Source organism: Mus caroli, chromosome 3 (assembly GCF_900094665.2).
Source record: "Mus caroli chromosome 3, CAROLI_EIJ_v1.1, whole genome shotgun sequence".
Classification (NCBI taxonomy): domain Eukaryota; kingdom Metazoa; phylum Chordata; class Mammalia; order Rodentia; family Muridae; genus Mus; species Mus caroli.
Window position 1 is genome coordinate 36171953 of NC_034572.1, and position 26804 is coordinate 36198756.

Genomic DNA, 26804 nt, shown 5'->3' on the forward strand with positions numbered 1-26804 from the left:
ATCTGAAGGTCTCACAGAAATGCCTAAGTATGTGCACACTTTGTTGATGGGAGAAAGGATGCTGCACCCACAAAATTAAAGAGGGCCACTAAGTTTAGATCACAAGAAGAAAGGGAAAGAATGGTTTGGGAAGCTGCTAGCCAGATCATGGAAGGCTCTAGGCAAACACCTCTATTTTCATGACTTCAATTCCCAGCTCCTTGACAAAGATTCCTGCCAGTCTGTCTGTCAGTTTGTTAGCACCGTTCCTAAACTTTGGGGGTAAATTCATACACAGGAGTATTTTCCTACTGCCTCCGACTCATTTGGACAACTGTTAAAGCCTTCTAGCTGGTTACTCAGATGTCTGCTATAGCAGTGCACAGGAAGCTCAAACAAGAGAAAGTAAGTATATAACTCTATGAAGCATTGCCGAACTACAACTCAAAGCTATACAGACTTAGAATTTAAGATCTCTATCTGATTAGTAAACTTTGAAGAAAAAGAAAAGAATAAACTCCTCCCCTTAAATGCTTAAATGCTGTCAATGTCTACAAATTCTTAAAACTATGTAGTTAAAAATAAATCATTACAATTATGCACTCAAATACATGACAACATAATTTTATAAAACACATAATTTATTACATTTATGAGTTCATAGTAAAATAGAATCTTAAGAATTATAAAAATGAATTAAGAGTAAAAATGAGACATTAAATCTCCAAATCTTAGAACCTGAAAGATCAAATTCTAGGGATTTTATTAAACTTCTTGAAAATATTATGTTCTTCCAAGGAGGGGGAAAAGAGGAATTAAAAATAGACACATTGATGAAGGCAGTGAGTTCTTCTCAGCTGGCTTTATTCTCTACGGAATCTCAAATATAGGGTTATAGTTTTCTACTTACAAGAAGCTGTCACTGTTCTGTTTTCCAATAACCCTCCAAACAGAATGGAAAACGCTTATGCAAAATGACACAAGCCTTCCCCATTCTCGGCGGCTTCTCCATGTCAATACGTTTGGTACAACAGCTTTCCCAACTCTACAGTTCTGTCAGTGAACTATGAATATGTTTAAATATTTTCCAGATTCATCATGGAAGCTGCTTTTCTTCTCTGCACTGTAATCACACTGAGCTGCAAACAAAATAAACAATCAGTAAGTAGTTTCTCTGTGGAGAGTACGAGACTAAGACAAAGCACAGTGTGATGCATCATAACCAACAGTTATCAAGTCACCTGAGGGCAAGGCCTTGAAAGGTCTTTCTGTGTGATCATTCTATTTTACTCTTGAAGTGTCTGCATCACATTAGAGAAATGCATGCCAAATGTGACACTCTATAGCTCAGAGTGATACACTCTAAATTCCTATATTCCACAGATGGTGAAAACCATTTAGATAAAAGTTAATCAGCAAAGTGTCTCAAACACAAATTCAATCTGGGCAAATATAAAGCAGAGCTGGTAACTGGATCTTTACAGATTTTAAGGAAGACAAGTCTAACGGGAAAGTAATGTTTGAATATTAACTGGGGTTAATTATATGTCCAGATGATATAAAGACTGAACAATACAAAACAACACATAGCATGAGGCAGGTTTCCTTCCCAAAACTGTTCACTAAACTTCACTCTAGTTCTCTCTTCAGTTTGTTTATTTATTTATTGAGACAGGATCTCACTATGTAGTCTAGATTAGCCTTAAATCTTGTGACCTGTCAGCATAAGCCCTGAGTCCCAAAACTATAGGAAAGAGCTACCATCTACAGCTACTTACAGGTGTAAAGTATTTATACATAGATCTATTTTAAGTGAAAGTATGCACCCGATCAGATGCGCACACCTCTTAGGAGTTGAAAAGTCTGAGTCTATTTTCCTTTACGCTTAGATTATCTGCTTCAGAAATAATTGCATATTAGATTCACTCTATTTCTCTTAATATTTGCAACATTTTTCCTATCTGAGCACAGTTTTGTTCATATTTTAGTGCTGAGTATTTGTATGGATTTTTAACCTTTTAAAATTAGAGGGAAAGTCAGGTGTGGTGCTTTTAATCTCAACATTTAGGATGGAGAGGCAGGCTAGGCAGATCTCTATGAATTCCAGGTCAGCCTAGATGACATAGTGAGTTCCAGGGAGCTCAGGTTACATAGAGAGACCCTGTCTCCAAACAAAGACAAAACCCAACAACAATCAACAACAACAACCATCAACAATCAACAACAACAACAACTTGCTACTAAATGGCATCATCTATGTCATCAGTGGCTAAGAATAATGCCATCAGATGGTAACAGTACACTTATATCCAATGTTAATTAACAGCAGTTTTGACTTAATTTGCTTTGTTGTCATCATTGCTTCCATCTACATATTCAATTATCCATCCATCCATCCATCCATCCATCCATCCATCCATCCACCCACCCATCCATCCAAATTGCCTAAATGATCACTGAACTGAACTAGTTTCTTTCTTTTCCCAAAAGGAGGAGCTATTACTCCTAATTTAGAACTACACACACACACACATGTAAATTACATTACATTATGAGAAATGACTATCTATTTACTCTAGAATTTCACTGATAGACTATACTTTTCAAATTATTTCCCAATAGCTAAGTTTTTTAAAATTATATTTTGGATTTATTTGGTTATATACAAATGAACATTCAATAAAGGTAACTTGTACCTGAATATTTTGTTTTCTAAAATAAAAATACAGTTTGAAATGTCAAAAGGATACTCTCAAATACAGACATGAGTATCTTCTTGATTTTGGACAGAACGCTATGTCCCATACAGGCTTATGTGGCAGGAGCTTTTGTGCAGACAGTGATATTCTGTATCTTCTCTGCCCAGTCTTCCTGATAACCACACAGTTGTCAAATATAGAAGTATAAATACTTCAAATCTGGCTAGTATGACATCAAGTTTTTACTTCAATAAATTTCGATTAAAAGTTATCTTTGGCTACCAGAGATACGTGGTAGTTTTAGATGTAGGTGTAGCTAGAAGATACTGATGTTTATATTTTCCGCTTTACTTTTTTTTTTTAAAGATTTATTTTATTAATATATGTAAGTACACTAGCTGTCTTCAGACTCTTCAGAAGAGGACATCAGATTTCGTTACGGATGGTTGTGAGCCACCATGTGGTTGCTGGGATTTGAACTCTGGACCTTCGGAAGAGCAGTCGGGTGCTCTTACCCACTGAGCCATCTCACCAGCCCCCGCTTTACTTTTTTAACGGCAAGTATGAAAGAGATGAATTTTATGCAGGTCAACTGACTGTTCTCTGAGAACTTTATTTTCCACCTATGAAGGTTGTTTATCAACTTTGGGTAATGAGGGTGTCCCCTACCTGCTGAGACGCTGAAGCAGCTCTCTCTTCTGCCTGACTTAGACGCCTTTGAAGTCTGTTTGCTTTTTCTTGATGTTCCAGAATTAACTTTTCATTCTTTTAAGGGGAAATATAAAACAATTTCAAATCCGAATATAATATAGATATGTTTTATGGACTAGCCAATGAAAAACCTGGACCTCATTTCCTACTTGCAAAATAAAGATAACATTATCTCCACAATTACATTTCCCAATTATATTCTGGATATATTTGGATATAATTTCCAATTATAGGCATAATATCACAATGTTGATTTAACTCCTTCCTAAGTCAGTGGTTCTGAACCTGTGAGTCACAACCCCTTTGGAAGGTGTCAAATGACCATTTCATAGGGATTGCATATCAGATATCCTGCATATCAGATATTTACATTATGACTCAGAAGCAAAGTTACAGTTATAGAAGCAGCAACAAAAATAATTTTATGGTTGGGGTCACCCCAACATGAGAAACTGAATTAAAGGTTTGTAATATTAGGAAGGCTGAGAACCACTGTCCTAACTTATTTCCTCCCCCAATATCATCAAAGACTCAGTTTGACAAACCTAAAAGCAAACTGAATTACAAATACAAGCAAGATTGAGTTTCTGGTTTGTTGACCTTGTGGTGCTTCAGGTCCTAGAAGGAAAGCACTGGGCCTTACAACTGCAGCTTCTGTAAAGGGGTGGAATGAACTCTGCTTCTATGCTCCCCAGGACATCTGCATCTTGCAGAAGCTATTAGGGTTAACAGGGTTATTAGACATTGCCATGCATTGAAATATAGTCTCCCAAAGACGCTGTTCTAATCTCCTGTATTTGTGAAGCCAACACTGTAAACATATTCTTGCTTCTGGAACCATGAAGATACAGTTTTACATTATTTACTAGCCTTGTTTGTAACACCATGATACAGGAGGGACTATAATACGACACTAAGCCATCATTACATACTTTTACCTCAACAAGTTAAAAACAATTTGTCAACTGAAAATGTGCTCTTTTTACACACTTACCTGTTTGGCACAGTGCACCTGAAAAATTTATTTTTGTATGAATAAAATTATTATATAGGTTTTCTGGCATTTAACTGATTTCAGAGAATATAAGGCCAAACAGGAATGACTTGTAAACCCCTCTTTTCTATGAGGCACAAGATACTTCTTTATACCCTACCAAAAAGGGATTATACTGAATGCCATGCCTAGTAATATAACACTGATATAAGAGTACTGGGTTATTTAATTAATAGTGTCCAAAAACAAAGTTAGACCTATGAAGAGACCTATTCAGCTGTACTAGTTAACCAAGTTGTTCAAGTATTAAATTTAAGTTTTGCATTTTAAGAGGCATGTCATATGCTAGAGAAAACTTGGGGAGAGATCCTGTTGTACACAATAATCATTTTAATATCTATAAACAGACTACACAAGATACATATTTATAATAATGGTTAAACAAAGTACAGACTGCATAAATCTGATCTTTTTGTTTCCTTTTGAGCAAATATTCTTAACTCTGCTGTACTGAAAATTATGTGGAATATTTTAATATAAAATCTTAGCTATTTTCTAAGTGTTTCATATCATCAATGTTCAAGGGTGGTGATCTCACTATGTTTCTTGTGGATGACAGTAAGGATAGGATTCTAATCCACATATCTGAAGCTAATTCACAGAAATAAGGATCTAGAGCTCTAACTAGGAGCCTTAAGTCTAGAAACTGTTTGTTTTTATAAAGCCATGGGGGGTGGGGGGGGAAGAGTAACTCTATTTCTGCATCTGAATCTAAGGTGGATCTATTTTAATACTATTTTTCTATACTCTATTAGACAAAAGTATTTTTGATGTGCCTTTTGTGATGGAGTAAAACAAACTAAGAGGAATTAGGTAATAAAACAATCTTAGAGATTCTCATGAAAAAGAGGGAATGCCTGGTTTTCAAAGCTTTTATACATACTATATTAAGTATGGACTTTTTGGGCTATTTATAGATGATGTCATGTGGTTGTTTCTAAGTAAGAGACGATTTGCTACAGTTAAAATGCTACAGTGTGTGCATCTGGGGGAGGAGGTGGGACAGGGAAGGGGATGACAATGGGGGATGGGGAGCCATTCTCTTACCTCAGCTACCTTTTCATTTGCCATTTCCAGTTGAGAAAGTAGCTCCTGGGTATGAAGCTTCTGTCGGCTCAGCTCACTCCTAATAACCAAGAAGGGCCAGGGAGAATATGACGAGAACTGATCAAAACAAAATTGAAAAAGGGAGTTTGGAAATAGATGCAAATATATAGCATATATGTAGTATATATATGTAAAACTGAATCATTATTAGTGGGACATGTCTATATTTCTAACAGAAAAGGTTTTTAATAGCAAATAACTTAGTAATTTCTTCATAAAATGTGGTGGTTTGAATGAGAATGGACCCTATAGGCTCATGCTTGAATAACTGGTCCTCAATTGGAGGAAGTATTTGGAAAGGATTAGGAGGCATGCCCTTGTTGGAAGAGGTTTGTCACTGGCAGTGGGCTTTAAGGTTTGAACACTCAGACCATTCCCAGTGTCTTCCATCAGAGCTTCCAACTTACAGATCCAGATGTGAGCGCTCAGCTATTCCTGTTGCCATGTTTTTACTCTGTCATCAAGAAACCATAAGCCCAAATTAAATGTGTTCTTTTATACATTGATTTGGTCATGGTGTTTTGTCATGGCAATAAAAAGGTAACTAATGTGTAAAATATACATATATTCTAGGGTAGTTACAGTATGGGTATACCTACCAGTATTGAAACCAGGAAAATGGTTCAGAAAGTAAACTTAAAAGATATATACAATTTAAAATTATATCACAGCCAGTTTTGGTGACACACACCTTTTAACTCAGTTCTCAAGAGGTAGAGGCAAGCAGATTTATGTGAGTTTGAGGCCAGTCTGGTCTTCACATGGATTCTAGGCTAGCTGGGACTATGTGTGAGACCATGTCTTAAAAAGAAAAACAAAACAAAATAACAAAACCAAAACCAAAAACCAACCAACCAACCAAACAAAAAAACCCCCAAAACAAAAAAATATTGTATCTTGGGCTGGGAAATATCTTAGCAGCTAAGAGTAATTGATGTTCTTGCAAAAAGATCTGGATTAGGCTTTCAGCCTCCACATATATCTGCTCACACCTACCTCTACCTCCAGTTCCAGGAGTTCTGATGCTCTCTTTTTGTCTCTGTAAGCACCACACATATATGGTGTATGCACAGACAGGCAGACACAAATACACATAAATAAAAATTTAAAAATTATATCACATTGGGTGTGATGATAGATGTTTGTAATGCTGAACATTAGAGACTAAGGCACAAAAATCACAAATCTGAGGCTAGCCTAGAACAACAAAAGGAAACCTTGGCTTAAAATCAATCAGAGAAATAAACAGATCACAATTTATCATATGGTAAATTTATTTATATATATAAATAATATTTGTATATTTAATAATTTATATATATATATATTTGTTGTTTCATCACAGAAAGGCAAATAAAAATAATTTAAAAATGTAAAAGTCTCACTGAGATGTTATGAGGTACTGAAATAATAGTATGTCTTGTTAAACACAGTATTTGCCATAAACTCATAAGCTGCTGTGTTTCTATAGAATTTATCCTTAAGGCTTACCACAGAGCCCAGCATGCTTGGAATACTAGCACTCAAAAGGCTCAGGCAAAACACTAACTTAAGTTCAAGATCAGCCTGGGGTAGAGTGACATTCTGTTTCAAAAAACAAACAAACCAAGGCTTATGTACAGTGTTTCATGGTGGAGTTCAAATCTTGCAAATATTAAATATTCCAATGCCATTTTGACATAGTAGACTGTATTTTCATCACTATCTCTTATGCTTCCTAAGCTGAAGTTATCTGATTCGCAGAGCTGCTGTTGCATCTTCCTCTTCCTCCTCCTCCTCCTCCTTCTCCTCCTCCTCCACCTCCAAGGTTGGCTTGAAAATTATAGAGATCACAGTGGCCTCAAACTTACAGAGATCTGCTTGCCTCTGTCTCCGGAGTGCTGAGATTAAAGATGAGTGTCACTCTGTCTGGCATCATCTTTTTAATTTAAACATACAAGCATATATTGCTCTGGGCCAAGCTAATCTCAAAAGTTTGAGGCTGAGATAGATATAATGTAGTCATATAAGAATGCAGGTGTCTCTGTGATCTCCACAGCCAGCAGAGTGATAAGCCACGGCAAATAAGAAGGCAATTTAGTTCAACATGACTAAGTAGCTGGTGTGGGTTCAAACTTCAAGAGTCTGACCCCGAATCGTTTCTTTTAAGTGTATTTAAGCACAGTACAATTTGGTAAAAAATTTTCTGGTGATTATTCAACCCTATGTGTACAATAAAGCATACATACATCTCTCGAAGAACAAAGCAAGCTAAATAAAGATTGGGCACAACTACATTGAAATTCTTTGTAAAGTACATATGACACCTTCCATAAAGGTAACTTGTATGGATTTACTGAGAAAGACAAGCTCACGATAAGGGTCTGGGGCCCCAGTGTGGTGGCACCGGTAGTGCATAGGTCACCAGGCAGAGTGCAGGTACGCTTTCAGGCTTCGGGACAGAAAACAGGTATTACAGTTCTTCCCCTTGAAAAAACAACCCTGTGTGCTAAGATTCCAGGTTCTCTGCTTATCTATTAGCATAAGGACCTATATGCCTACATACGAAGTGAATCAGAACAAATTTCAAATAAAATCTGTAGTACTGAAATTGCTAATTCAGTATTGTCTTTTGGCCTTTGACTATATTTCTAAAATTAATCAACAAAGTAACACTTTTAAAATAGCCCCAGCTTTATGAGCCACATAAACAGTGTGAGTCAGTAAGTCCTAGGTAGACCACATTTGAGGGAATGGCTGTTAAAATGAGTAAGCTGTGTGTTATAAATACATAAGCCATGATAGGTTCATGTCACCAATCACCAGTTCCACTAGTACTTCCTGAGCACTCATCACAGGCTCATGTGGGTCAAGTAGAGGCAGGCATAGTGCTGCTGACCCCAGAGATACATGCACACATGAAAGGTCACTGCTCACATGCCTTAGTGGATGTATTAGCTCAGCTTCACAATGAGGTGTCTGGACTGCTATCCCTGAGTGCATCATAGACAAACTCAATGTTTAATTTTCACTTCGGGTGGTGACAAAGTAGAGAAAACTGTACTTAAGGCATCTCATGCATCTTAAAATCACTGTTTCAGTTACCTGAATGGACAATAATCTTCCACAAAACTTAGGGTAACAAAGATACAAGTGATTAGGTAAAAATAGTAATTTCTTCTAAATTAAAAAGTATTTATCTCTGCATATCAAGTTTTGTCATGCTCCACTGGATTGCAAGCAACATGAATGATCACTGTCATATGATTACAACCTAGCATTCAACAAAAGATAATGATGATAGTGGTTATAATACTAGCAAACATACTGTGCTTCCGACATAATAGGCAGTTCAGGTACATTCAGAAATAAACTTTTTTAGTTGTAAGTATCTTAAACAACTTAATTTCTAAAAGGGGGTTTAATTTTATATATGGGGAAACAGAAAATAAAGTTTAAAAGTCAAATAAGATCACAAAACTCATTGTCAGGATTCAAAAACTATAATTCTTTAAAAATCAGTGGCTTTCTTTTGGTTCTGTAAAATGATTCTAGGTCTCAAGAAGGCTAAATATAGGCTTTGTTACTGGGGTGTACCTCTATCCACTAAGTTCTCTGAAGTCGGTGCTGGCAATCCATGCCCTACACTACACCAAGACAGGCAACTATTAAATTTGTGTTAGATATGAGAGTGGGGAGTGGAGAGGGATAGAGACAGAGACAGAGGGCTATAGGAGGAGAGAGAGAGAGAGAAAGAAGAGGAAGAAGAAGAGAAGGAAAAAGAAGAAGAAGAGGAAGAGGAGGAAGATGACTACAGGGTGGAAGGGAAAGAGGAATGGATGCCTGAGTGTGAATGAGTAGAAGCAGAACTTTTAACATTGTCTTGCAAACCTATAACTCATCTTAAGAAGTCAAAATTTCTATTAACATCTCTACCCTTATCATCTAGGCTAATTTTTTTTTCCCTTCCCAAGACAGGGTTTCTCTGTATAGCCCTGGCTGTCCTGGAACTCACTTTGTAGACCAGGCAGGCCTCAAACCCAGAAATCCGCCTGCCTCTGCCTCCCAAGTGCTAGGATTAAAGGTGTGCGCCACCACCACCCGGCCCTAAGCTAAGTATCTTAAAGCCAACTCCTACTTACTTTGGCTTAAATGCAACAACTCCCCCCCCCCTCCTGCCCCCAATTAAGTCTTCCTTTGGAATGTCCCCTGCATCTCTTCTTCTGTCCCATTGTGCTCCAATCGCAATCAAGATCTTAGAACTAAATTTTAAGATTTTTTTCTATTGACCAACTTCAACAGAAGAAATGCACTCAGCACTCAGAACAGTGCACACACCAGCACTGCACCATTGTTCCCTACCACACATAACTAGCATGTTTCTTGGTGGACACCACCTTAAATATTTTTCTTACTTGAGTAATAGCTGTCAGCATCTCTATGCTTTTGAACTAAAGATAAATAGTCCACATTCTTGATAATAGCTTCCAGAATTCTATGAATTCTGATCTTGTATAATTTATCTTTCCAATTTTATCTCTAACAAAAGCCTGGGTTTTGAGTGTCTCATAAACAAAACACATTTCTATCACCTTTAGATTAATGGCTATGTTATTTTTTGTTTCTTTTCTATTTTTTTTCCTAGTAAAGTCCTACACATTTTAAAGACTCTAGCCTTCTTCCCTTTTTATGTCTCTTAATGCTTTCTCTCTACTTCATATCTTTAGGACATACATCTGTAAAAGAATTTACTAATGTTTATTACACACACACACAAACACACACATACACACAAGTTTCTCCAAGTAGAATGGAAACTTGAATAAAGGGAATTATTATTTTTCAAAATATTTAACATCATGTTTACACAGGGAATCATTATAAACTTGTTAATTTATGGCTGTCTTTTAAAAATTTATCTTCATTTATTATGTGTATGTGTGTTTGTATATGTGGTGTATGCTGGAGCAGGCTAGAAAAGAGCAATGGGTTTCATGGAAATGGAGTTACAGACAGTTTTGAGCTACCTAATGTGGGTCCTCTGGAAGTGCTTTTAACTGTTAAGACATCTCTCCAGACCCATGGCTACGTTTTTATAGAAAACTTTGCAGTCACAAAATGCTATTGTTCAACAAACATTTAATGAGGAACCTAACAGGAAAGGAGTTTGGATAAAAATTTAATTTAGAGATATTTGTATTCTCCTTTATATAAAAGATTTGGAAGTGTTATCTTGTGAGTGAAATTTTAGGAAGTATTAAAGGGTGAAGAGCAGCTTGATTTCACTGCCTTTATCTAGAAGTTCCTGGAGCCTGCCTGTTATTTGTGGTTCCTCTCTCAGTCAGGCATTTCACTGCCTTTAATACCTGAGAGACTCCTGAGGATGAGTTGATGCTGTCGACTTTTTATAGGAAAAATTTCTCATTAGACACTGAGACATTAGACAACCAACCAATAAACCAAAGCCCCCCAAACCCACTCAAACCCCAAACAAAACATAAACAAAACAAATACTCAGTGAGATGATTTCTAATGATATTCTGCTATATTAATGGATCCATGCCCAGTCCAATCATTATGAGAGAGGCTGATGGGAGCAGATGTAGAGACCCATAACCAAACATTAAACACTAGCTTTAGCTTGGGGAACTGCATGGAAGCGGGGGAGCAAGGACTGTAGGAGCCAGAGGGGTCAAGAACAAAGAACACCAGAAGAACCCACAAAATTAACTAAGCAGGGCTCATATGTTCTCACAGAGATTGAAGGAGCAATCACAGAGACAGTGTGCACCTGCAGCACGTCCTCTACATGTATATTATGGTTGTTTAGCTTGGGTTTTTTTGTGGAGCCCCTAACAGTGGGAGTGGGGCTATCTCTGACTCTTTTGTCTGTTCTTGGGACCCTTTCCTTCCTACTGGGTTGCCTCATTCAGCCTTGAGAAGAGAGTTTGTGCCTAGTCTTACTGCATTTTTGTTATGCCATGTTCAATTGCTATCCCTGGGAGGGCTGTTCTTTTCTGAAGTGAAATGGAGGAGCAGTGGATCTGGGGAAGAGGGAAGGTAGTGGATGGGGAGTGGGGAGAACTGGAGAAGTGCAGGGAGGGGAGACGGACATCAGCATGTACTGTATGAGAAAAGAAAGAGGAAAAAAAAAGAATTAAAGCAAAAGCGTGAAATTTCTCTATAATTTCTGACAAAGTCTATGTCAAAAGTATGAACAGAAGTATAAGAAATCACTATGTACTAACTAGGAACTTCGTAGTCCATCTGTGTTGCAAATGTCTTAGATCACTTACATAATCCATATTTAAATGACTGAATTCTAGTCAGATTTAAAGAATATAATATAGACACATTACACAATATAACTTGTATACTATATAACATAAATAAAAGTTAACTTGTTTTGTTATCTAAGGAAACATGTAGTGATATGCTTAGCATAATACTATGTCTGATACTAAAGCTACTAAGCCAGCATTTCCAGTAACGTATAGAAGCTGGTTTCATTGTGCACTGTCCTGAGTGTTTGCCATCCACCGTTCCTACAGTCTCATTTCAGAACAGCTTCCTTATGCAAGGTGCAGTGCGTGAGTGAGGAGGATTCTGGTATGGGCCTAAGTACTCTGACAGTTAATGCAAGATGTGCGCAAAAGGCTCACAGATATCCCAGGAATTCTAACAAAAAATAGTTTTATCCAGGATTTTTGCTTGGAATATATGTTTGTTAAAGTATAGACAAACTGACAAACAATATTTCAGCAAAATAGTTTTTCTTTTAATTTTTATTTTGTGGTATGGAGCTTAGGGCTTCATGCATGCCTACACACGTTTATTTAACTATTGAGTGATATCTCTAGGTCTCAATTTATTTTAGAATTGTAGTCAGGGGCTCAATAAGTTGCCCAGAATGGCCTTACCTTCACTCTATAGCCCAGGCAGATCTGGATTGTCACTTCTGCTTAAGCCTCCTCAACTGCAGTTAAGTTCTCAGCACCTATACTGAAGTTACAACTACTTGTGGCTCCTGTTTTAGGGATCTGCCACCCTCTTCTGGCCTTCCACATGTGTGCTTATAAAACACATAATAAAAATAAAAAAGTCTTAAAATCAACCTAAGGATATTCAAATCCTCCACTGATTTCCCCCTGTTGCACTTTAGATTTTAATTTGAACTAATCTTCAATATTTTACTGGAAATAGGTAAATACATTCTAATAGCCAGTGTATGATCTGGTTGCCTTTGCTCCCGAAACTTCTCTCACACAGGCGCTTGCCTTCACATCAGAATTAGTGAGAATGCAATGACATTTCTTAGAAGGCTCCTAAGAATAAAATACATTTGAGATACTACAACTAGGAAATATGTTCTAAAGCTATTTGTTGTTTTTTTAAAATAAAAATTATTCCTAAGAAGCTTATTTTATAATTACTTGAATAAACTCAAATTTACATCATAACGAGCTAAATATTTTGGTGATACTTAGTTTAAGTGCTTGTCAGAAAGTAATCTTAGGGGAATTGCAAAGTTCTTTGTTTAAAGAATTCTGAGATGGGAGCAAGTTCTGCTCCACCCTCTGTGAAGTGCTAGAGAGACAAAAGAGCAGCTCAAGTCAGCCTTACCCACACTTAAGGTGCAGGCAGTAATCATGCTGCAAAGGTCATGTGCTACAGGAATACATGTGGCTGGACGGTCAAGTTAATACAAGTTAGATGGACAAAGGCAACAGAGGACGTGAGAAACATGTGTGTAGGCCAGGAGGTAAGGAAGGGCTGAAGGAGGTTTCATATGAATGGGGCATGGGTGGTTATCTGTAGGTGGGGGATAGAGGCAAGAGCTGGAAACACAGGCCACAAAGGGTTTTACGTGTCAGAACAATTGAGATTTACTTTGCATGCATTCAGAAGGTGCTGACATTCTTTAAGAATACATAAATTACATAATTAAATTGGAGTTTCTGAAAACCTTGCTGATTTGCAGTGGAAAAATAGCAAAGAAAAAGACTGCAGACAAATCCAGTAGTTTTAGTAGCAATCCAGGTGTGTAGTCAGTGACCTCAAGCATGCTGAGGGAAGAGAAAGGGCCCATTTCAGATACAGTTAAGGTGGTGGATTAGTAGTACGGACTTAAGGGTGCCATGATAACACTCAGAATTCCACCTTAACAATGGAGCAGATTATATTACTGTTTGTGGAAATGGAACACACAGGATGAGATTAAAACAGGGGCCAGGCGAAACACTGAGTGGATGCATCAATAGAAATGTTTGTGGGGTTGGCAACCTTGATGGATTTCACGAAAGGTCAGCATTTGGGGCTGGAGAAAGCACTTAATCCCTAGCAGCCACATGGTAGCTCACCACCATCTATAAATTAGTTCTTTGGGAACCATAGCCCTCTTCTGGCCTGTGAGCACACCAAGTGTGGTCACATGGAACATAGACTTACATACAGCCAAACACACACATACATAAAATATATAATAATGATGATAATATAATTAAAAAGGGTTGCAACATTAAATGTTTTACAACAATTGGCTCCTTTTTATTTGTTTCTATCTTAGAAACAGATATCCCAATATAACTGGGGAGAGTACTTCTTTTCTTTCCTTTTTTCTTTTTTTTTCAAGATAGGGTCTTACTATGTAGCTCTGCCTATCCTGGAACTTACAGACATCTACCTGCTTCTGCCTCTTGAGTGGTGGGATTAAAGACATGTGCCACCATGCTCGGCTAAGAGTATTTCAAATACTAAGTGAACTTAATTGTAAGTTGCATTGCTGTGTGCTATAGCTGAAGTGATGTGGCTGAGAAAGTACTGGAGAGGAGCCAGATGAGGTTTCCTTCAGTATCACAACAGCACTTTTGAAAAATACTGGCCGGGCATGCTGACCTGCCTGAGTCTATACTAGCGCTCATTTCAAAGGTAGAGGAGACAGGGAATCCCAGGAGCAAGTTGGCTAGATAACTTAGTGGGTAAACAAGCTCTTGAGTTCACTGCAGAGACCCTGACTCAGTGAAGGCAGAAAATGATCAAAGACAATTCTGGATGTCAACCTCTTGCAAACATGTGCGCACACACACACACACACACACACACACACACACACACACAGAGGAGAAAACAGAGTTTTATATTCTCAGGCTCTGTAAGTCAGTTAATGTAATAGTGAATGCTCCAATCACTATTATGGAGGCACAGCTTAAGAAAAGGTGGTGCTGTGTAGATTGCAGTTACTACAATATAAGGGAAAAGTCCCTCAGTGCATGAAATCCCTTCCTGAAGAATGAAGATGAAATCACCTGAGGTTCTACTTGACAGTATATGAGAAAATTAAAAACAAAAGGTGTTCTATTCATCTCAGGGAAAAGAAGGATTTTCCAGCTGCAGTAAGTGCTTTCTTTGAAGTTCTCTCATGACAAATTAACACAGCACTGCCAGATTTTTTTCCTACTGAAGTATACTATAATATGCTTGAGCTACTTTTAGTAATTATGCATTTTATAATCTGCCAGTACCTGCAGCTGCTGCTCATCCTATTAACTAAAAAACAAAACAAAAAAACCTTTAAAAACGCAGCTGTAGTAGCCAAATATTACAGCTACACAGCCAAAATATTATTGTGTCAAATGCTATATAACCAACTGCTCATAGACACACACACACACACACACACACGAGGGGGGATGGGGAGGGAAACAGACTCACTGTAGAGAGAATATGTTATATCTGTAAGGGTGTGGCACACCTGTCAATAATAAATATGATGACCTCTGGCTTACGCAGGAAATAGGAGGTGGGACATCTGGTAGGCAGAAAGGATTCTGGGATAGAGTTAGGTGTTGGAGATTTGCCTTGGAAGATGTGGTGAGACAGATGCGTGGTACCTGAGCACCAGTAACTAGCCACAAGAATGTAGGTTAAAATAATTGGGTTATTTTAAGTTATGTTCCAGTCAGAGAAGAGCCTAGCTATATGGCCAACACATCTGTAAATATATTTTGAGTCTGACTGAATCTTATTTCTGGCAGCAAGGGACTGGGAAGAAGAAAGACTTAACTTCTACAACTCACAGACACAGACACTGAGTTGAGTATCTCTAATCTGAATAAACTGAAATTGAAGCCTTTTAAAGTATTAGCATTATGCATAAAACATTCCCAAAGTCTGAAAAATAGTTGGGAGCTGGGGAAGGACAGGCACAGAAAGCAGCAATATGTAAAATGGCCCAGGGCATCTTTTACGTCTAAGTGTTCCTTCTTGTCCTATATTCAACCATCAGAATCCTTAATTCTAAAACAAGAGCCAAAAGGAACTTGTTTTTCCTTTTATCACATGTTTATTTTGAACACATATACAAATTGAGAAATTCTAACCTTAAAAGTTATTGTTGGGCTGGAAAGATGACTCAGTGGTGATCAGTGGTGCTTGCTGCCAAGCCTGGAAACACGAGTTCAATCCCAGAAGCCACATGGCACTAAGGCATACAAGTACCTCCACTCTCAATCAATCAATCAATCAATCAATCAATCAATTAATCAATCAAAGTATATGAAAAGTTTACTGTTCTATTTTTTTCTTTTTATAGTAAGGTTTATTCACTTACCAAGCTGGCCCGCTGTTAGTTCTTCCCTCCCTGCCCTCCTCAATGAGAGGGTAAACCCAGAACCCTGTAGACTTGAGTAGTGTGTGAGAGAGAGTATCTGACTTTAGAATGCTGTGTATATCCAGTAGGTTTTGAATGGATGGTGTTAAAATGTTGTAGTTAAAGTAAAACTTGTTTCTGCAACATACTTCTTCGCTTTTAATCTGAGGTAATTGTGCTGTCCTTGTTCTGGCCACAATAAAAACACCAGCTCTACTACACAGTAAATGCAAGACAGAATTGTCACAGGGACTTTCTATTTATGAAAAATATTCCCAATTTCTTCTGCTCAAATGTTCTTTGAGACAATTCCATCAGCCTTAGCCAATAAGAGAATAGAATCATCAGACTCACCTATCCTGTGAATGGCCCCACAGAGAATGTAGGTTTTAAACTGGCATTAAATATGCCTGTGACTCTGTCAACCTCAGCTACAACACACCTGGATGGATGTGTGACACAACTGCAAAAACTTGTGGGACTGGGAGTGACAATTCAAACATGTACTGAGCTGTGACAACGTATTTACTTTTTGTGTGCAGCCATTTTGGTACCTGTTAGCCAACGTTTACCCTTTCTCACTCTTGGCCTCTAGTAACTCAAAGTTTACTGCCTGCTTACACTTGTCCAAGTCTTTAGGTCTCACATATAAAGTTCCCACTCACCTTTCTGTGCTTGGCTTATTTCATTTAACACAGTATCTTCTAGTAATTCAACTACAACTGATTTCATTTTTTTAAAATGGCAGATTGCAAGCATGCATGCAAGCAGATATACAGTTTTTATTTATCCATCTACCAAGGGATATATGATTTGTATACATTTACCTTATTATGGATAGTGTTCAACACACATAGGACAAGGGTATGCAGGACTTCTTTGATATATGGATTTCATTTCATTTCTTTGTCAGCTGTATCACACTGCACTTCTATTTTCAAGTTTTATGGATGGATTTAACGCTTCCTATCATGACTACACTAACTTAGTTTCCTAAGCCTCTGTTCTCTCGTACTAATGTTCTTTCAATAGCTTTCTACAAGATTCCCAAGCTTTCCATTGTTGTGGATTGGCTCTAATCCTATTTGTGTTAATTTGGCTCCCAAAATTACATGGAAGCCCCTTACCCCTAGTTGGCTTTGATTGGGAAATAAAGTTGCTGGTGGCCAATGGCTGGGCAGGAAGACAGAGGCAGGACTTTTAAGATTCCTGGACAAGAAACCACAGGAAGAAGAAAGGCAGTACCGCCATGCTGGGGAAGCAGGAGGAGCAGGCAGGAGAGCTCCAGAAAATGGAATAACAATCATGTGAGAGCTGGAGAAGGCAGCCTCAGGACTACCCAGCAGGGTCCAGGGCAGCAGAGATGAAATATAGATTTAGTAAGTATTAAGTCAGGAATATCAGAGGAGAGGGTGTATTAGCCACTTGGAGTTAGGGAGTGGTTCAGCTGTTGTGCTGTTAAGGCATATTAAAAATAAGGTGGTGTGGGTGAGCCTTTCATTTGTGAATCCAAAACATATGTGTATGTATAGAGGAGGTGTGTGTACCCCCTGGGGAGTTTAGAGTGGATAACAATTTACTGCTACATTTCATTTCATTCTTAACATGATTATCAGACTCAGCTTTCCTTAAAAACAAAATTAGATCAGGTAACTTCAAAAACTGTCCAATGGCTTTCTTCATATTCTAATGCAGCTACAGTGTGTCCTGGCCAAAGGAGATAAGAAGTGAGCTGAGCCATTAAGGACTTAAACTCTACTGCCATCCATCCCTTGTCTCCTGTGCCTGAGATCTCAGAAAATCTTGTTCAAGACTGGAATTTGTAGTCGCAGAGCTTCTCTAGCCAAGTATCTTAGACATTGCCATGAGGATGAAAAACCTATTGCAGTGTTTCTCAACCTGTGGGTTGCAATTCCTACAGGGGCCATATATCAAACATTCTACATATCAATTTTTTATATTAAGATTTGTAACAGTAGCAAAACTACAGTTATGGAGAAGCAATGAAATAATTTTATGGTGTGGAGTCATCACAACATGAGGAACTATAGTAAAGGGTCATAGCAGTAGAAAGGTTGAGAACCACTGCTCTTAGTGATTAGTTCATGATCTTACTATGCTATTGTTTTTGGTTAAATCAGTGATTCTTTTCCTTTTTGGACATGAGATTTTGTGTTTTGATTACAAAGGAAATAAAATCTATATTTTCAATACATTCTTTTTTATATATAGCTCTTTGATATGTATAAAGAAAAAAATAAATGCACACACTATTTACACTTCAAATGTTTCTCCCTTTCCAGGTCTCCCCTTCAGAAACCCCCTATCTCATCGGCCCTCCCCCTGCCTCTATGAGGGTGCTCCCCCACCCCTGACCCTGGTTTCCCACCCTGGCATTCCCCTACACTGGGGCATTGAAGATTCTTAGGTCCAAGAACCTCTCCACCCACGGATGTCCAATAAGGCCATCCTCTGCCACATATGCGGCCAGAGCCATGGGTCCCTCCATGTGTATTCTTCGGTTTGTGGTCCAGTCCCTGGGAGGTCCAGATAGAATTTATTTTATACAAAGAACAATTTAAATGATCTGTTGTTGTTTCACTCTTCCACCACCTCTTCACCACCTTCATCAGACTCCTAAACCATACAGGTTAGCTTCCCTTCTTCCACCGATCCTTCCTGCTCTCTGGGCCCTCTGAGTCAAGCAAAGCTACCCTGAGCAGCCAGCTAGTAGCCCAGGAAGACCTCCATNCTCCTGATACCTCTCCACCTACCATCATTGGACCTGAGGCTCTAGAACTATACAAACCTGAAGGTCTGGAACCATACAGCCCAAGGATACCCATCAGAGGCCTACCATGCCAGGAACATCAAGGCACACCTCCCCTCCCAATACTTTCTACAACAAGAACATCATCCAGTGACCAAAACATCCAGGTGGCTAAAGGACCTTTGATAGAACACAATCAACAAAAACTAGGGTACCTCCAAAGTACAGCTACCCCACTACAGCAAGCCCCAGATACCCCAATACACTGAAACACAAGAAAATGACCTTAAATCCAATCTTATAAAGATGATAGAGGCATGCCCTCTGGAAGACCCAACAAGCAACTGAAAGAGTCAGATGCAGATATTTGCACCCAACCAATAGACAGAAGCAGATGACCCCTGTTGTTGAATTAGGGAAGGCTAAAAGAAGCTGAGGAGCAGGGTGATCATGTAGGAGGACCATCAGTCTCAATTAATCTGGACTCCCAAGATCTTTCAAAGACTGGACCCACAAATAGACAGCATACACCAGCTGATATGAAGCCCCCTCCCCAATACACATACAGTAGAAGACTTCTGGGTCTGTGTTCATTCAGAGATGATGCACATGGAGGCCCCATGGAGTTTAGAGGTCAGGTGGGGTGGGGGTGGGGGCATCCATGTGGAGACAGGGGGTGGGGAGGAGGTGTGGACGTGGAAACATGAGGCATGTTTCCATCTGTCAGAAAAGCCACTACTTTCCCTTCTCTGCTCTCAATGTCAGCTACCTTGGGCAAAGTACATCTAGTTCCCAATTAACCTGAAAAGTCTGTATCAGGTTAAAGTCCCCATGCTAAGTCCTAGACTATTCTGGCCAGTGCTACCTTCTGATGCCATACATAAAATGCACCAATCAAACTGACATGGTCCTTCCCACTGAGTTGCTGCTGCTCTCTACTCTCTGAGGCAGTCTGAAAGTTTGTCCCTCAATAAACTGACTTTTCTACCCAACTAGTTCCTAGTTTGGTGGTTCTGCTGCAGCTCACTTACATGCGGAGTCAGTTCTCTCCTCCTATCTCTGTGTGGATTCAGGAGGATGGAACTCAGGTTACTGGGCTTGTGCACAAGCACCTCTACTTGCTGAGCTATGTTGCTGATTCTTGAAACTTTCTTAAAGGACCAGAGAATAAACGTTTCAGGATTTATAGGCGACATGGAGTCTAAACTAAGAGTCTATACTTCTGTGTCTTCTCCAAACTATGGAATACTCACTAAATTAATAAAAACAAAGTACTTACTTTGATTTATAGTGCCAAATGTTCTGGTTTTGGTGTGTATGTATGTGGTGTATATATGTATACTTCGGTGTGTAGGTATGTGTCCATGCAGAGGCCAGAGGTCTGCATATCTCAGTGAAGCTGGAACTTATCGAATTAGCTAGGCCTTCTGGAGATCAAGCCCTGGGATCCTCCTCTTCTTGTGCTAGTGCATACCACAATGCTTAGCTCTGACTTGAATGCAGAGGATCTGAATTTGGATCTTTATGATAGTGCAGCAAGCACTTTGGCCACTGAGCCATCTCTGTGGCCCCATGCTTAATATTTTTATAGTACTTCAGTAATTATTTTCTGAATAAAATATGACATACAGACTTATATTCTTTTGATGTATATATGTGCATGTTTATATGTGTTTGTGTGTGCAACTATGGGTGTTACCTACTTTTGTTTTTGTTTTTGAGACAGAATCTGTCATTGATTAGGAAATAAGTAAGATCATTTTATCTGGTATTACAGCACATGCCACTATAACTATTTTTTTTTAATGTGGGTTTTGGGGATAAAATTCAGGTCTTTATGTTTGCTAGTACTTCACTGAGTGAGCTATCATCCATTCCCCATAATCATACAGTAAAAACAAACATAGCAGAACATTAAACTATAGGTTTAAACCATTTCTTCTATAAAGCATCATTTGTTAAACAATTATTAATAATGACTTACTTTGTATTGCTTGTTTGTAAAAAAATAATTACCAAGCAACTACTGTCTGTGGACCTACTTTAGACTGCTGATCCTCATTTCTGCACTTTCAGTAAGTTTCTTGGTTTCTTCTTTCCACCTATTGGCTGTCTTTTGTTGAGCTGCCAAAAGATGCCTCAGTTCAACAATGGAATTCCGATTACTATCCTCCATTTCTCTCAGTTGAACTTCAAACCCATGCTCCTTTATTGAGAACTGATGCTCCATTGTACTGACCTAAGGAGTAGAAGGAACAGTCACTTTCCCTTCAGGATTCTACGAGTTATGTCCTACATGCAAAAGGAATAATTCATTGTGCTTATTAGACTTAGAAACCGCTGGGTGAGGCATCCAGTAAGGAGTTAAGCTTACAATTTGTCTCCACCAAAAATGAAAACCTAATCTATGTATGATTTAGTAAAAACATAACTGCCATGGACTGTTAATCTGCAACACTTTCTCATTATCATAAAATGCCAGTAGGAAGAAAATCTGCAGTATAACAAGCTACTCTTTCTTCTTTTGCCAGAATCCACAAGAAGTATTCATGATTTTGGTAACTGCTACAGTTTTATTAAAATCATTATGTATACATACACACACACACATACACACATACACACGCACACATGAGAGAGAGAGAGAGATTTTAAATTGCTTTCCTTAGTGCTTTGTAAAATAAAGTAAAATAAAAAATAAAATAAAAGACAGAGTTTTGTCAGTTTGGGTATATTAATAAGCAATGTCATATTTCAGAAATTACTTTAGAATTTTATATAGAATTGCTTTATATTTCTAGGAATCTATATTATAGTAAAACATTTTAATGCAGAATAAACATACAAACAAATTCAGTTAGAATCCCCTAAACAGCTTTCTTAATTAGAGCTGAGGAAGGATTTCAGTTCCAGTGGTGTAAAACATCCCTGTATATAATGAACCATCTTTCTTGTACAAACAGATTGGAACTAGAATACTTTCCCTTGTTCTGTGATTACTGAAGAAAAATTTGGAAGAGAAAGGCTGCAAGGTGAGCTGACTTCTTTACTGTACTGAAGAGATAACTGTAAAGAACACCTAGTGTGTGGTATTTAAAAGTTGTCCCATTAGAAAGAGAGATGGCTAGTTTGGCTTCCAGCACACTGTGAAATCTATCTAAATTCGTACTCATAATAAGTAAGAAACTTAATCTTACCATTTCAAAAAATACTAAACGACTCCAACAACAACAAAAAAGTATCCTGTCTTTCCCATCTATTATGGTAAGACTCTTGTCACTTGATCTAAAACTATTAAATAAGCATGTTCAACAGTAAACAAATAAAATGTCAGATGTTATTAATACAAGCCAATGAAGAACAATTGTGTACTGATCTTTGTGTTCCCCTGCTATTAGACTTTCCTCTGGCTCTTGATATCTAATATTTCAGAATTATTAGATTCTGCAGCTTTGCATTCAAAGTTTCTCTCCTTCCTCAGTCTCCACCATTTTCAGGGAAGTGATGGTTCTAAATCTCGTTTAGAAAACAAAAAGCCCAACCTCTCTAAATGACTGTCCCACCCAGGAAATGGCCCATGCAGTTTTAGAATGTTGTCTTCCTACTCACATCCTTTTTGTCAGAAAATTGATAGTTGCCCAAGATGGTGTCATGTTACTATTTCCTTCCCTTTCTGTTACTAGCATTGGCTTTATTCTTGGCTGCTTTCAATTTATCCACTGAAGATCATACTCTTTTCTAAGGTCAAAGAATGCTGTCAAAGAATCAACAATAAAACAGCCAATTTCTGAAAAGCGAGATTTTCTATAAGATAGGATTACAACTAATTAGTTAAGATGTACAATCTCTTCATCATCAATGATTTTCCTTTTGTTATATACAGATTCAGTGGGATGTATTGGATTAATAAGCTTTTTAAAAAATTATCATTTTGATTTCCAAATCAGATCAGTTACTATCCTGAAATGTTAAAGACGATCAAACAAAGTAGGGTAATAATCCACTCATTCTACACTCACCCTAGTATAAACAATACAAACCAAAGACATAGATCCCTTGTAAAACTATGAAAAATAAAAATGTTAGAGACCAATGTCAAATCCCTATAATCCTACAGTTCAGAAATAATTTTTCTATATGACAGTTTGATTTTTAAATTCTAAGGCAGCAATTATAACATGGAAAGGGTTACTACATATCTACTTAAACTTGGGATTTAAACTTGGGACAGAAATATTAGTGCATGACAGTTTCTGACTTGTTATTAAAATGCTGTTGAAATGAATTATTAATCTTATAATATTTTGGTTATTCCTTATGACTCAAGTTTAGACCATGATATTGTGCTATCTATGAGATTAGCTGCACAGTTACTGGCATTGCAACTCAGCAGTTAGTTAATAGTGGTTATCAGTTCTTATTTTTCCTAACTTTGTATACTCTCTAGATACTGTTTTAAAATTAAAAGTAGTTTTAACTATTTTATAATCTACTACTATTGTTAATTTTCTCCATTTTATGTTTTGTGGGAAAGTTTTTTTTTATTTTTTTTATTTTGTTGGGGGGTTGGTTTTCGAAGACAGAGTTTCTCTGTATAGCCCTGGCTGTCTTGGAACTCACTTTGTAGACCAGGATGGCCTCGAACTCAGAAATCTGCTTGCCTCTGCCTCCCGAGTGCTGAGATTAAAGGCATTGTAAGAAAGTTTTATCTCACCTACTAAATATTTACCTATATTGCTTACTCATAGTTTCCAAATGGAATGAATTTTATAATATGAAAGTAGACTTTAAAACATATGAAAATATTTAGTATGGGAACATTCCTAAAGCATATACCAAAGTTTATAATGTACCCCTGCCCTCATCTTCCAGTTTTCAGAGCAACTTTGTCTATATCTTGCATACCTCTTGTCTATCAAGGTTTGTCTTCACCTAGACAGTGATTCTCAACCTTTCTAATACTGTGACCCTTTTTTAATACAGTTCTTTATGTTGTGATTCATAACTGTAACTTTCCTAGTTATGAACTATAATTTGAACATCTGATATGAAATCCCTGTGTGGGTCATGACTCACAGGGTGAGAACTGCTGACCTAGAAGAAGGGTGTAAGATTTTTTTTTCTTCTTCTTATTTTTTGGTTAGGGTCTTACTATATAATAACCCTGACCAAGACCTGGACTATATTGTTTGTTCAAACCCTTCATCCTTCTGCTTTTCTGTGTATTTAAGTTTTCAGTACAAAGTTCAAATTTTGCTGTATACCAACATAACAAACTAAATGCCCAGATTTATGTAACTCAAGAAGAATCCTCAAGAGCCCTGGCTTCAGTATTCACTTACCTAAACAACAGATACTCTTCTGATCATATCCTTATGAGCAATTATACCTAGCCTTCACTTTCAGACAATGGAAAAACAGATTATGAGGCTTTTATATGCTTGGCTTCTTTAACCTTAAATCTTTGAGATGCATTCACCATTGCTTATAAATATACACTAGTGTGCACTGCTGTGTTTATTCTACTGCATGAACGTATCACTATTTATACAGTTCGATGTTGGTGACCATTTAAATTGTTGTCAATATTTTGGTTAAAATCTCTATAATCATTCCTATACTTTTTTTTTAATCATAAAACGTATCTGTGGGGTATATAGGTAGGGTTATTTGACATAGTATGTATGTATACACAGTTTTCTAAGAGTTTGCTAAATAATAATAACGGTTTTACTTCAGATTACTACCAGTATTGTATTCAAACCCCAGATCCTTGATATTGCTAGTCTTGAATTTCAGTCATTTTTGGAAGTTGTGTAGCATTATCAAATTCTAGTTTTAATTTACTTATCCTCAAAAAGACTAAAGGTGAACTTATTTTTGGAATATACAAAATAAGACATCTGATTTTCTACGTCCGTTCCTTATTAATAAATTTAATTATTCATTGGTAAGAACTGTTATATACACTTTTAATTAGTTTTGAGGTGTTGGATTAGGGCAACCCAGAGTTTTCTGAAGCTAGGCAAGCACTCTAACACTGAACTGCAATTCCAGTCATTAATGATACTTTTGACCACTTAAAGAAGGCAGCAGCTGGGACAGGATCCTTCTGTTCCATCATTTGCACCTGCAAGTTGAGGCTGTTCCACAGCCAGCTATGGATAGGTCCCACCAGGAGACCTGTTCTTCCAGGAGTGTTCTTACTCCTCAGCTCGGAGGTGGGACAGCCATTTTCTCTCCAATAACTGTGTGGAGTAGGGCCAGACAGGAGCACACAGGGCACAAGGATCAGTGGGATAGGATCTTTCCAGTTTGCCATATGCACCCCTGAGCTGAGGCTGTTCCACCAGGAGAGAGCTGGTCTCCCAGGAGTGCTGAAACAGACTTATAGACCCACAGGAGCAACAAGCTCCAGCCAGAGACAGCAAGCGCATCTAACACCAGAGATAACCAAATGGTGAAAGGCAAACATAAGAATCTTACCAACAGAAACCAAGTTTACTTGGCACCATCAGAAATCAGTTCTCTCACCACAGCAAGTCCTGGATTCTCCAACAAACCGGAAAAGCAAGATGTAGATTTAAAATCATATCTCATGATGCTGATAGAGGATTTTAAGAAGAACATAAATAACTCCCTTAAAGAAATACAGAAGAACACAGATAAACAGGTAGAAGCCCTTAAAGAGGAAACACAAAAATCCCTTAAAGAATTATAGGAGAACACATCCAAACAGGTGAAGGAATTGAACAAAACCATCCAGGTTCTAAAAACGGAAGTAGAAACAATAAAGAAATCACAAAGGAAGACAACTCTGGAGATAGAAAACCTAGGAAAGAGATAAGGAGCCATAGATCACCAAAGAATACAAGAAATGGAAGAGAGAATCTCAGGCACAGAAGATACTATAGAAAACACTGACACAACAATTAAAGAAAATGCAAAAAGATCCTAACTCAAAACATCCAGGAAATCCAGAACATAATGAGAAGACCAAACCTAAGGATAAGAGATATAGAAGAGAGTGAAGATTCCCAACTTAAAGGGCCAGTAAATATCTTCAACAAAATTATAGAAGAAAACTTACCTAAAGAAAGAGATGCCAATAACATACAAGAAGTCTACAGAATACCAAATAGACTGGATCAGAAAAGAAATTCCTCCCATCACATAATCAAAACACCAAGTGCGCAAAAAAATAAAGAAATAATATTAAAAGTAGTAAGGGAAAAAGGTCAAGTAACATATAAAGGCAGACCTATTAGAATTACACCAGACTTCTCCCCAGAAACTATGAAAGCCCAGAATATCCTTGGCAGATGTCATACAGACCCAAAGAGAACACAAATGCCAGCCCAGGCTACTATACCCAGCAAAACTTTCAATAACCATAGATGGAGAAACCAAGATGTTCCACGACAAAAACAAATTTACACAATATCTTTCCACAAACCCAGCCCTTCAAAGGATAATAAATGGAAAACTCCAACACAAAGAGGGGAAACTACAACCTAGAAAAAGCAAGAAAATAATCTTCTTTTAACAAACCAAAAAGAAGATAACCACAAAAAAACCAAAATACTACATCTAACAACAAAAGTAAGAGGAAGCAACAATATTATTTTCCTTAATATCATTTAATATTAATGGACTCAATTCCTCAATAAAAAGACATAGAATAACAGACTGGATATGTAAACAGGACCCAACATTTTGCTGTATACAGGAAACCCTCCTCAGTGACAGAGACAGACACTACCTAAGAGTAAAAAGGTGGAAAACAATTCTCCAAGCAAATGGTCCCAAGAAACAAGCTGGAGTAGCCATTCTAATATCGAATAAAATCAACTTCCA

General features: G+C 37.7%; 1 protein-coding gene across 4 annotated transcripts in view; it reads right to left on the minus strand.

Annotated features, from left to right (window-relative positions):
* Positions 1-587: 587 nt before the first annotated feature.
* Sclt1 (sodium channel and clathrin linker 1) overlaps positions 588-26804 on the minus strand; it is a 110284-nt gene continuing 84067 nt past the window's right edge. For 2 of the 4 annotated variants that reach the window (XM_021157911.1, XM_021157910.2), the window contains 4 exons: positions 20990-21186; positions 5491-5569; positions 3348-3443; positions 609-1118 (listed from right to left, as the gene is read on the minus strand). In XM_021157911.1, coding sequence (XP_021013570.1) covers positions 1056-1118; positions 3348-3443; positions 5491-5569; positions 20990-21186 — 435 coding nt within the window. In that variant the 3' untranslated portion in view covers positions 609-1055. Of the gene's footprint in view, positions 1119-3347; positions 3444-5490; positions 5608-20989; positions 21187-26804 lie in introns of those variants that run through there. The other 2 variants (XM_021157908.1, XM_021157909.2) reach the window with 2 other exon arrangements.